The sequence below is a fragment of the Apteryx rowi genome, unplaced genomic scaffold (assembly GCF_003343035.1).
Source record: "Apteryx rowi isolate R43461 unplaced genomic scaffold, aptRow1 scaffold_246, whole genome shotgun sequence".
NCBI lineage: Eukaryota > Metazoa > Chordata > Aves > Apterygiformes > Apterygidae > Apteryx > Apteryx rowi.
In genome coordinates, this window is record NW_020448819.1 from 1314524 (window position 1) to 1327569 (window position 13046).

Genomic DNA, 13046 nt, shown 5'->3' on the forward strand with positions numbered 1-13046 from the left:
TCATCATACCTTTAAAACTACTTTTCTGTATAATCCCCGTCTCCCCAAAATACATCCCAAATCTAAATTTCCTGGAGTCTTCAGATAACGATTATGCTTTTTCTAATGTCTCTTTTTTTTCTAGAATCCTTGGATGAGCTGACTAGCTTAGTGGTGAAGTTATTTTCAGAAGTAGAGAACAAAAATGTCCCTATACCAGAGTTTCCTGAACATCCTTTTCAAGAAGAACACCTTCGGGTAGGTATAGAGATGTATATTCCTTCAAGAGTGTATAACTTAAGTGATATTTTTCATGTTATGTTAACACACTGCACTTCACCACTTTTGTATCAGTGTCCCTGATAAATTCCGTATTTCTTCCTCCATCTTTCCACCCACCTCTCCATACTAATTATAATTCATATGATTATAGTAAAGATTGCACATTTGGTTGCAGCTGTAAGCAACTGAGAAATAATTAATTCTATAATTAATAAACAATTAACGTTTGCAGCATGTTAAGGCTTGTGAAATGGAAACAGTGGTTTAAGTGTTGCCCTAATTTTTACATATGTCCACTTTCAGCTGGATTTTTTTGATGTTTATGTTGGTAATAAAATGTGTGTGTGTGTGTAAAGGGGAAATGATATGTGCTCCTGAAGAGAATGAAATAATGAGATTGGTTGAGTTCTGTTTGTATTATGGATTTCCTCATTTATTTTTATTTTCAGCAACTTTACAAAGTGGTACCTATTAAGGACATTAGAAATCTTTATGTCACGTTTCCTATACCAGACCTTCAGAAATACTACAAATCAAACCCTGGTCATTACCTTGGTCATCTGATTGGGCATGAAGGCCCAGGGAGTCTTTTATCAGAGCTTAAAGCCAAAGGTAGGTCCTATGAAGGTAAAGAATTAAAAATTACTGTATTGCTTGTGTTGTGAAAACTTGGAACAATGTTTCACATAAAATCAATCTCTATATGTTAAACTTAAAATTCCAGTTACTTGAGTAATTTGAATCCTAAGTCAATTTTACACTTTATTCTTGTTTCTCTGACAGGTAAAGACAAATAAATAAAAAGAGCCCTGAGTATTGAAGCTATTATTTCTTGCACGTTCCTTCTTCATTCACCCCTATTTAGAGGCACACAAACTTTGATATACTGATCTTGCTTCTATTCTTTTACTGACTTAGAGACTATTGTCAGCTCCCTGAATTGACTGGAAGACCTCAAGAGTGTATCTTTGGCTATTGTTCTTTGTATTACAGTGTTCCAGATAGAAATAAATTGCCTGGGGACCAAATGGTCTCAAGTTCTTCACAACATCCCTTCAGATAGGTCTGACTTCTCTAATGTTTAACTTGTGCTGTTGCTATAAGTGTTAAGGAAGAGAAGGGGAAACGTGTAAAATAATCGAAATGTCAAAACAAAAGTAATTTAAAGTTGCCGAAGCTTACAAATAAGTAGTGGAAGACTTTACAAATTCGTTTATGTAATATATTTTCTCGTTGATTTCATAGGCTGGGTAAATACTCTGGTTGGAGGACAGAAGGAAGGTGCTAGAGGTTTCATGTTTTTCATCATTAATGTGGACTTGACAGAGGAAGGACTTTGTAAGTGAAGTGCTATATCTGTATTTCATGTTATTCCTGATCTGATGGGTTTTGTGTTTGTATTCAAGAAGACTAATTGTGCTTATTACTTGAAAGCCAATATATTTTAATTAACTGGTTATTCTTCTGGGTTTGCATCCCCCCAGTATGTTAACGCACTTTATCTAACATAAGAAATGAACTTATTTGATCTGTATTAAATTAAACCATTTTATTACATAAATATTTTAAAATAAATTTATTTTAAAGAAAAGCTGTTAATACCTGTATGTGCTGCTTATTTGAACTATTTAAACCTGAGTTAAATTATATTAATCATCACTATTGGACATCTAAAAGCAGTTTTTTGAGTTAGCTGGGAACTTAAACACTTAGTTAAAGACTGTGAATGATCACATTAACTTTGGCGGGATTGCATACATACTTAAATATCTTGATGTGTCAGGATCCAATTCATACTTGTTTTCATCAGAATTTTTTCTGCTTGCAGAATTGAGTGAATTATTAAGCTAGCATCTTTCCTTTTCAGTGCATGTTGAAGATATTATTTTGCACATGTTTCAATATATTCAAAAACTACGTACAGAAGGACCTCAAGAATGGGTTTTCCAAGAGTGCAAGGTACAGTGATTGGTATTTAAAATGTTCTGTGGTTATAATTTTATAAATTTTAGGGTTATAACTGGAACAAAATTCCTTGGCTATGGAGATAACCTTTAATAATTGCATGGGAATCAAGTTTCTTAATTTTAAAGATTTGTTTTCTGTAACATTATCACACAAATGGCTGGAACATTGAGCATGCATTGTCTTAATGTAAATATGAAATGCTTTTACAGAGCAATGAGTTGACATTGCATGGTAACATGATGAGGGTGGAGAAAGATGTAACTTACCTGCTCTGCAAGGTTTTTGCATAACCTTTCTTAGCCTTTATTGAAGGCGTGGGAGAAAAAAACTTGCTGTGCGGGAGAACAGTGGGTCAGGATTTGAAATGGCTCTTATTCTACCCTTCTCTTCCTTCATGTGCTAAACTGTAGAGTTGAGATTGTAGAGGCAGTAGGACATTAATAACCTGCTGTCTGACCTTTGTGAGAGGTGAACATGTTGCTTCCTAAAACGTTTTATGGAGTACTTCAGCTGTATGCTTCAGTGTTTGCTGAACTGTTAGTGTCTTACAAGTCTGTATGGCTCTGTGTGCACAGAGCAAAAATTAAAAGTGTCATATTAGAATTAAATAGTACTGAACTTCTCCGTGGCAGTGCGCAATAAAAACAATTCTTTATATACATATTCTCACTGGTTCACTAGAAATAGTTAGGTGAAGATTTCTTGTGCATATAGTTTCTTGTGTCTAAAATTAGAAATTCGGTAGATGCAAACTTATCCCCTGCATTTTGATGCTGTGTACGTGTGGAAGAAGTGTCTTTACTCTCTGCTAAGAGAGTCCCAATGGGATTGTTTCACTGTCACCATAAACAAATCTAAGATTGCATTGTCACTGAAAGAGGTGGTTCCATCCTCCACCTCATAGCTGTGTCTTTTCCTTGCTCCTCTTGTGTCAGCCCTCGCACTCCTCAGGCTGTGAAGCGAGTTAGAAGAGCTGACAAACTGATTGAAAACTAATCACCTTTTGAGTTAATTTTCAGCTGAATTTTTGAATTGACCAGACTTGCTGCATGGTTTTACAGGAGGAAGGGACTGTCCCTTTCATTGGCCTTGTAGCCTTATATCTCTTTAAGTCACCCTTGCAGCTGTATTCTGAGAATGATGTGTTCTATTTCTGTGGCTGAAGACAGCAAAAAGAAACACGCTTTTTTCTGTCTCTAAGCTTACTTTTTGGCTGGCTAAACAAAAGGAACAAAAAGGCAAAAGGGAAAGGCTTCAGTTCCTTAATAGTCTTCCAGTGCAATGTTCATTGTCTGTCTGTTGGTGATAATAAGGTTGGTGTGTTTCCAAATTACCAAGAAATTTAAATACACAAGCTATGGGGCAGATCTCTTACTATGAACATGACTTGAAAGACCGTCATTTGTGTTTTTCAACATAGAGCCTTATCAGGCTAAAGTGCTAAGCATGCTTAATGCTTCGCGTTGCGAAACTGTCTCAAGTTGCTCGTGAGCTTTGTGCAGCTTGAATATTACTGATGAAATCTCGTTAGGTGTCTGTCTCAGACTGAATACTGCTATAAAATGGATAAAATGCAATTCCCTTCTTTTCTTATAAAAAGGAATTAAATAGCCTTAAGTGTTACTAAGTATTATTATTAGTAAGTAGCCTTAAGCATTAAATATATATTTTTTCACCCTTGCTCTGTTGTTTCCTAGGATCTAAATGCTGTGGCTTTCAGATTTAAAGATAAAGAACGACCACGAGGTTATACATCAAAACTTGGAGGAATGTTGCATGTAAGTGGTTTTTTGGACAATATATTAAACATACTGCTGAATGATTAAGTTCTTTAATTGCACTGTGAATAAATATGGGTATCTGCAAAGATCCTTTGCACTTCTTGAGCTTAGGAAGCTAATGTTATGTTTCGTGAGCTCTTACCATTGGCAGTCAGCAGGTCACGTTTCCTTTGCTCTCTACTATTTTATAATTCCATGCTTGGTAGAACTGATTTTACAATAACTGAAGTTGCTCTTTCGTCTGGATATTTCAGTGTTGCTTAAGACAGATTAGAAATGAACAGATTTCTTAAAATCTCCCCTTCAAATTACTTAGTCTGCTTAGCCTTTTATGTTCAGAATGTAGTTAAGCGAGCATTTCTTGGTGTACTGTGAATCTTTCAGACTAGACTTCTCAAGTTCTGTTCTTGTCTGATCTATTTGACAAATCTTTAGCATTCACATTTGAATTTTTTTATAACACAGGTTTGGTTTATTGTCCTTGGTCACATTTTTTTTTGTTCTTCTTTCCAAAAATGCTTTGTGTCAGCTACTGTGTCTTCTGGAATTGGTCCCATTGCAGTTTTATGTATAACGTCTGTAATTCAAAAAGCCCCTTTATAATAATTTTGGTTAAAGAAGTGCAGCTGTATGGTACATTGTTAGTACCCTGTGCTTAGGCTACCTGGTATTTTCCCTTCATATAAAAGGGTCTCCAAAGTCATTCATACTAATCATTTTCAGACAAATTCTAATTGACTACCTTAAATTGCCAGGTACCTTGTCTTAAAATTTCATTTTATATATATATATATATATATATTTTTTTTTCCAGATACATAGTAACTAGCTCACTGACACGTCTGTGTGCACATAACTCTTTTTAAATAATCCAGACACCTCTCTAAGTGAATGGGAGAACATGTTCCTAGAAATAACAGTTGCTATGGGAGAATACAATAGAATCATAAATGCAACTAGATAGAAGTGTGTTCTATGTATTTGAAGTTAAATCTGATTTGACATTTTATAATTTGACCGCTAATCTAGAGGCAGGGCATAACTCAACATACGTTTTCTTCCAGTATGATGAAATGTACTGTGTCAGTCTCTTGCAAATAAAAGTGTATGAAAAATAAGAGGCACAAACCATTTCAAAGAAAAGCTGTAAGGATGGTCCAGGGCTGCCTGGCACAGTGAGACACTGGGAACACCGGTTTTGGGAGGGAAGAAGTCAGTAGCTGGGCTCTCCATTAATAGTTCTTACAAGCAGTTTTTGTTATTGGTGAATACTGGTAATAGCGAAAGTATGCAGTTGACATGATTTGCTGAAATCCCTTAGATAACTCTTTCCTACCTTAAATCTTAATTTCAGCATGGCTATTTGCAGCTCCTACCCAGAAGCTTCTACCTTATGTGCACACATTGAAGATTTGCTAAAAAATCTTAAATTTTCACAGTTAGAGCCCTAAATAAATATGTTAGAATTGTCTGAATCTATATCATGCTTTTATGTAAATGAAATGTGCTTTGCATTAAAATACTGTAAAAGAAGTTGAATTTTTAGTGAATCCTAAAAAAAAAAAAAAAAAAAAAAGATATTGAGGGTATTTTGTTCTGTTTTGTTTTTTCTCCATATGCACTGTGGTGACTACTTGGCATTCTTTTATCTTTAAAAATGTCCTGCAGGGGTCAGCATTTACCATGTTATTTTTACTTTTGTTACTGTGAAACACTATTTAGAGGTGTATGACTTTTTATATTGAAACATGCAATACTTCAAGACAAAAGAATGCTAGTATTTACAAGTACCAAAAAAACTGGAGAAATACAATCTGCATAATCAGAGTACTACTTTATCTTGTTTAGTTTAATTCAGTATTTTTTTTCCTGTTTAGTTTTTGTTGTTGTTTAATTCATCTACATATTTCTGCATTTTGTGTTTTAGTATTATCCTATAGAAGAAGTATTGGCTGCTGAATATTTGCTTGAAGAATTCAGACCCGATTTAATAGAGATGGTACTAGATAAACTGAGACCAGAAAATGTTCGGTAAGTTGAGTTGCAGTAACTTGTATTTTAACCCAAATTCTATAAGAAAGCAGAAGCACTAACAGGAGTACAAATTTTTAGGTGTCTTTTACAGCTCCAAAGCAAATGTTACTGAAAAAGAGCTGATTGCTCTGTATGTTAATGAGATTTCTTTGTACTCCCCATTGAAAATAAGCCATCTCTTATATTTTCAAGGGCCTGTAACTTCTCCTGTTCAGACTGAAACTTTTTATGTAGGATATCTTCCTCAGACTGAATTTCTTTTTAAGAAAATGTTTACTCGGAACAGTTCAACTGTAACTGAGAAAAAGCCTAGTAAAAGTTATCCAGCTTTGCTTAAATCCTTGGGTTATTTTAAATGAAATGCTTGAATGCTCATAATTTGGTGCTAGGTCTGAAAATCTGTTAAGGGGATTGCTCTTATCCGCTGTATATATTTTACTTTCCCTATGGAGAGCTATCAAAATTTGTGCAAATCAGCAGAGCCCCTGAAAAATAGCAGTTTATGTGGGTAGAAATGTCTGCATTTTTAGCTGCTAAAATCTCCCAGGCTTTCAGAGTGTCTCTTTGATGTGAGCGTGACCAAACTGTGCGTGTGTGTTCTCCACGGCGTGTGCTCAGTAGCCCTGGAAGCAGAGCAGGTGTTGCTTATGTTTCTGCATATTAATCTTAACATGTTTGAACACCTGTTTATCAAAGTGTTTTGGAAGCCAGGTAGATGGTACAAAAATAATACATTTTTGGCTGTTTATGAACATATTCCACACTGGAATTTTTAGACAGTGTTTGATATAGAAAGTACCATGCAGATGGACAGTGAGGCATGCATTCATGTATTTTTCAAGCGTGCATATTTCAGCCTTGTGAGATTACTTTGAAGACCTAAAAATTTCAGCATGAATCTTCATTATATTTGTCTGTGTGACAAAATCTCTTTTGTATATTCATTTAGCTTAAACTACATCATTATTGGATACATTAGAATGAAATTGGATTATGATCTGCATTTGCAAATGTCATGGGGTTTATAGGGGTATACTAGTAATGGCAAAATAAATGAAACTGCATATGTCAGTGACTGTAGTTGCCATAGTAATTAATGCCCTTTAAAGAAGGGCCTATATCTTCGTGTGTGGGTGTGTATCTGTGTAATGCGTGTGGGATACTGCAATTGAAGCTTGAATATTTGGAGAGAACATATTTTGAACAAGCAGTACTGAGAATTTCCAGGTTCTCTTTCCTATTGTATTAAATACTTCTATTTTGAATGTGTTTTCCACTTTGATCTACTGCCCAAGTTTTGAAATTTGATACCAGAGCTTACCTTTAATCTAAAGACTGGTGTTAGTAATTAAAAGAGAGAATACATAATTACTATTTCCCTTAAGAAAGCTTAATCAGAAGTTCCAAATAGATTTGAACTTTAAACTGGTTTTAGAATAGTTTGGAAGCAATAGGTAAACCATTTTTTTTAATACTGATTTAGGAAACAAGCTATAGGTGCTGAATTGGGGCTGATGTTAATTATAGCTTTAAAATGCGACTCTTAGGATTTTTAGAGAACAGAAATATTTCCGTAGGGAAGGATACCTTCTGTGATGCAATTGGGTCTTTAGGCTCTCTGCCAGAGAACGAGCAAGGTATAGGTATCTACTTGTTGACACTTCTAAAAATTGCCCTGGGGAGTTAATAGATTTAAATAACTTCATAGACGCTTTGAGCTTGTCGTGTGTGAAACGCAGATACAGCTGGACACTACAGACCACTCACCAGTTTTCTTTGCTACTGCTGTCACTGGTTAAGCCAGCCTTCATCGCTGCCACCCGGCTGACGGTACTCCAGCATCAACTAGCGAAAACTAATGTTGTTCAAGGGTTATTAGTGTGAGAAAGGAAAGCGTAGAGAATGTAGGTAGAGGGAGAAAAGTTAAGTTTGTAGTGTGTGGTCTGGAGAGTAATAGTGGTAACAGTTTTTATAAGAATTTGGAGTGTTAGGTGGTGTGCTGTGCAAGTTTTGGCTTCTGTCAAATGTGTAGTAAAAACATAACTGTTTTACAGCATTCTTTTCTTTTTGTTAATGTAAGCCCTTATTTGCACTTGCAATTGCAATGCTGCATTGTTCTGTCTTCTGTTTTTCAAAAAAAAAAAGCAAGAAAAGAGCAAGATGAAAAAGAGGACTACTTGCTATTAGAGAGATTAAAAAATACATCTAAGAAATGTTTGGAATTTAGTCTTTAAAAAGGATACGGGCTGCAACAGACTGGGGAGATGTATCAAAAATGAGGAAAACTCTAAGAAAAGTAATCTGGATGTTCCTGGTCCTCCCCATCTTAGAAGAATTACGTGGGTCTTAATGAAATTGAACATCGGTACATTTTTATAAAAGAAGGTTTTAAAATGTGTACGTACATTTTCTATACGTGTGTGTGTGTGTGTGTATACACATGTGTGTATGCATAAAAGGCCTGTGGAGTCCATTGTCATCAGTTATAATGTACATGAAAACTCATTAGAATCTGTATTTTGCCATTCCCCAAAGCAAGGAAATGAAGTAATGCCCGAGGGTTCCTCGCAGTATAGCAACTGAAACAGCAGCTCTACAAATCACGCTTGAAACAACTTTTAAGACTTTTTGAGGAAGGGGTTGATTTGTCATGACTGACCTCTGCAAAGGACCTCATGACTGACAGTGCAAAGCTGGAAAAGGATTCAACATTTCTGTGGATAAAGAGAACAGGCGGCGTTGCTCTAGATGGAATGGGTAGTTAGTTAGACATACACCGTTAGACATACACCGTTGTCTTTGAGAGTACAAAGCAACTGCTAACTAAATGAATAGGAAGAAAATTCCATTATGACAGATTATGCTACAGTGGTTTGTAGTCTTTTTTTCTTTTTTTTTTTTCCCCATATATTTTTCTCTAAAGTATCTGATACTGGCTACTGACAAATTCAGTGCTGGACTACACAGAGTGGTTTTCTAATCTGTTGTGGCAATTTCTACATTGCATAGACGTATCAGTAGAAATTCCAGTGGTGTGCAGTGTTTGCATGGTAGTGGTGGTGAATGCTGTCACATATTCTGAACATACTTGGTAGTCTGCAAAGTTCTTTAGGTGTGGTAAACTCTCTAACCTTCCATGAAGCCCTTAATTGAAAATATTTGTTTACTCTGTTATATATACCTTTTATTTATAGTGATATTGTAAGGTTACATTGTTGCTCTTTCACAGTCTTCTCATGTATGGTAAAGTGACTTGCTGGAGGTGTGAATATCCTCTAGCATTGCACTTGGTAATTGTGAATTAATTTTAAACAAAGCAAGTATTTTTTTCTAAGTGGAACGTATCTTGCCCAGAGAAAATATCAGCTCAAGGTGATCAGCTTTAGTATTTGAAGCAATATGAAACTGGGAACCACTGATCCTGTAGACAGTGGGAATAACTGTTGTATCCCAGCTTTTTGGATAGAGCCTGTCTGTAAGTTTGATTAGGCATTTCTGGAGTCGTGCATATGTGACTTTTCTAAGTAGTAAAGTATAGTACAGTAACAGTGGAGAGGCACAGTGCCGGGGTGCTTGGGGACTGACAGACTTGCTAGAATAGGTAAGCTTTCACGCACAGGAAAGTCTCCAAGTCTTCATACTGGAAGAGAGATGGTGGCTTGCTGCCTGGGTCAGGAAAGCCTGTGCTGAGAGTGGGGTGGTCAGCTGGTGACTTCTGTGCATCTGGGTTGCTGTGCAGTCCTAGGCTTCGCAGAGCTTAGGTCTCCTTCTGCTTTCTTCTGGTCTGTTACTGTTTTCTCTTTGGATGCTGAAAGGAATATGGTTTATTGGTCTTCCCTGAGGACTAACCACGTTGGCTCTTCGTTTTACAACCACGTTGTCTCTTTTTTACCTGGTTTAAGAAATAGATTATAATGATGATGTAGTTTTAATCATTTGAATTAAACTAAATATTGGGAGATAAGGGACTTTAAAAATTGGAACCTAACCTACATTTATGGCCTCTTCAGTTTCTGTATAGTTAAATACATGATGTATACATTCTTTTTGTTGCAGAAATTTTAGTAGGGTTTAAAGGTAGTAAATAAGTTTGAACACCTACAGCTATTCTGTTAAGGCTTAAATATAAACACGTACAAACTAGAGAATGACCAAAAACTGGATAAATCCAGTCTGAACAGCAGAATTCAACAAAGCAGTGATATTCTAACATGCATCTAACAGTGTCAGCAGCAAGGCAGTAATGACACAGCAGCAGGCGGACTTTGTACTTGAATTTGAATGGTATATGGTCTCACTGATGGTAAATATATTGCTTGTTATATGTAAACTAAAACATGCTAGTGTTAACTTGCTATTACCATAACAACTGTACATTCCCATCTTAGCTCTCTTTGTGTTCAGAATAACATTTGTATTAAACTGTTTGTCTTTTCTAAAACCCCAACTTCAAGCTAATCTGAGGTGAGCTGACACCAGAACCTCAACAAAGGTATAGAGTGCTTCCCCCCCCCCAAGGCATCAAGTAAAATTCAAGATTCTTAAGTGTCATGTTGCTTTTTCCTGCTTAGCTAAGTGGTATAATTTTCAGTATAGAATAAGAAGCTATAATTGTGTTTTTATGTAGCTTAGTTATTTTTTGTTATATATATATGTTATTTATATATAATAATTATTATATGCAGAGTAGTAATATTACAAACTGATTTTTCTCAGAGGTAAAAGTGTAAGTCCTTTTAATTTTAATAGGAATTAAATACTTGTTTTCAGGGATTCAACTGCTTAAAGTTCTGAGCTAATTAGATTTTCCAGTTTTCATGTAATTGAAGCAAAATATCAACTTGTATATAGTAATATACTCCTCTTAGGCATGTTTTAAACTATTATCTTTAGAAATAAAGAGTATAATGAAATTAACTAGCAGTTTTTTCATCTTTTATTTACCTAAGATGCTTTAAAAAATGTAGTAAAATATAACAAGAACATCACTTTGTCGTAACTTTTATTTTAAATAACTGGCAAGATAAAGTCTGTTGGAAGGAAGAAAAAGCTTAGTTAAATATTACTGAAAGTGATTTCATAATATATTACAAAGGTTCAGGAAGCCACTGTGAATTTGCGTTTTTAGGACCTGATATTGGTCTTATAAAAGAATGTGAGGTGAGATTACAGATGCTAATAAAAGGATCTCCTTATGTTTTTCATTTTTCGATTACCTCTGTATCTACGTGCATGTGATAAACCATCAATCCAGTAGCCTATTTCCTCCTTCTTCACTTGAGCAAACTGTGTGTACTAATAAAAAAAAAAAACTATGGACGCATGCTTTTAAACAATCTATATGCATTTGGTTATCAGCTATTTCACTGATATTAATGCTAATGTTTACCTTTCTGTTCTCCTTTTTTATGGAAGAATTAATGCATGCCACATCACCCGTGATCACTGGTATCATAGAAGTGACACTGGAAGATGTTGTATTATGATGGGCTGAAGAAAATTTTTGTTGTGCATTTTTTTAATTAGATAACCAATCTTTACTGTATTTATTTTGCCTACTGTCAAGTAGGAAAGTTCTATTTTATGGATAGAAAATTATATATTTTAAGAACTATATTTAGGGGCCTGGCTCCCATTGAAATTCCTGCAGTGCTGATTTCAGTGGAAGCTACTTGCTGAGACATAAATCTGGGCCTAGATAATATTCCCAGTATATGTCAAAGAGCATTTAACAGGCAAGAAAACTGAATGTAAGTCCAGAGTTAATGTCCTAACTTTGCCTGTTTTTTTTTTTCTTCTTTTTTTCTTCTGTTCCTTGCATAAATTGTGGCACGCAATGGTGTAGTTTCCCTCAGTTTGAAACACTATTTTCTACAGCATTTTTATTTATCATTTCCTTTTTCTAACACTATTTAAATTCACCTTCATTAAGGACTTTTCTTGGTTTATCTATATTGACATAGCTATATTCACTGTTAAAAGACTACTGTTCAGTGTCTTTTCAAAAAGTTTAGTTCAACCATGTTATTTTCTTAACAAATTTTGTTTTTAAAGAATATGGAAAAATATCCATACTCACAGATGGTAGCAAGTATCCATATGCTCTTCTATTTGACTGAACCATAACAGGAAGTTTTTATATTTCCCCCCCTTCCTTCCTGCCCCCGCATACTACTTGTTGCATTTAGTAGCTTAATTTCCCTAAGAGAGAAGCCTCCTTAAGATGCGAGCATCATTTTTACTTGTTTAAACTGCATTGGGTTTTGCCAGCCATCTGTGGAGATAAGGGAGAAGACTTGGCATGTGTTGCAATTTCAGCTGAAAAAAGTAATTTTGCCATCATTTCCAATACGCTTTTTTTCTTATCATCTGCAGAATAAATGCTATTAAAATTTGAGAAGTTAGTGACTCATCAGATTGAGCAACTCAAGAACATTTTTCCCTGGATAGTTAATGGATTTTTTCCCCTCTTTCTTGATATCTGAAGTGCAGCCTTAGTAGTATCCTAGTTGGAAGAAAAATACAATGAAGGACAAAAATGTTGATACAGAAACTTCTAGAGGCCTGAATTTCAGAGATACTGAGCAAACGGTGATTTCTGTGCAGTTGTTGGTGTCCATCCCTGACAAGAAACTTTACAGATACAGCATATGTGTTTATTTCTTCTTTTCTTACATTGTATTTAAGTAAACATTTTGAAAATCACAATTTGTTCATTTGTTTCCTGTCCCAAACTATTGTATTTGTAGAGACTCGCTTAGTGATTTTACTGAGCCCTAACAAGTCACTGTCGCTTGTGCAGAATCACTGGATTGCTGTACTCCAGCTGCATTTCTCTGTGTGGTCTGTCTGTGTTCTCTTTCTCTCTCTCTCTCTGTCTCTCTCTCTCTCTGTCTCTCTCTCTCTCTGTCTCTCTCTCTCTCTCTGTGTCTCTCTCTCTCTCTGTCTCTGTCTCTCTCTCTCTCTCTTTCTCTCTCTCTCTCTCTCTTTCTCTCTCTCTCT

General features: G+C 35.4%; 1 protein-coding gene across 2 annotated transcripts in view; it reads left to right on the top strand.

The window, feature by feature from the left end:
* Positions 1–10674, top strand: part of IDE (insulin degrading enzyme) — a 31218-nt gene extending 20544 nt beyond the window's left edge. Inside the window, exons 6-12 of one of the 2 annotated variants that reach the window (XM_026066699.1) lie at positions 125–237; positions 711–873; positions 1507–1599; positions 2129–2220; positions 3927–4007; positions 5938–6041; positions 7784–7945. In XM_026066699.1, coding sequence (XP_025922484.1) covers positions 125–237; positions 711–873; positions 1507–1599; positions 2129–2220; positions 3927–4007; positions 5938–6041; positions 7784–7928 — 791 coding nt within the window. In that variant the 3' untranslated portion in view covers positions 7929–7945. Of the gene's footprint in view, positions 1–124; positions 238–710; positions 874–1506; positions 1600–2128; positions 2221–3926; positions 4008–5937; positions 6042–7783; positions 7946–8579 lie in introns of those variants that run through there. The other variant, XM_026066700.1, reaches the window with a different exon arrangement.
* Positions 10675–13046: the final 2372 nt, after the last annotated feature.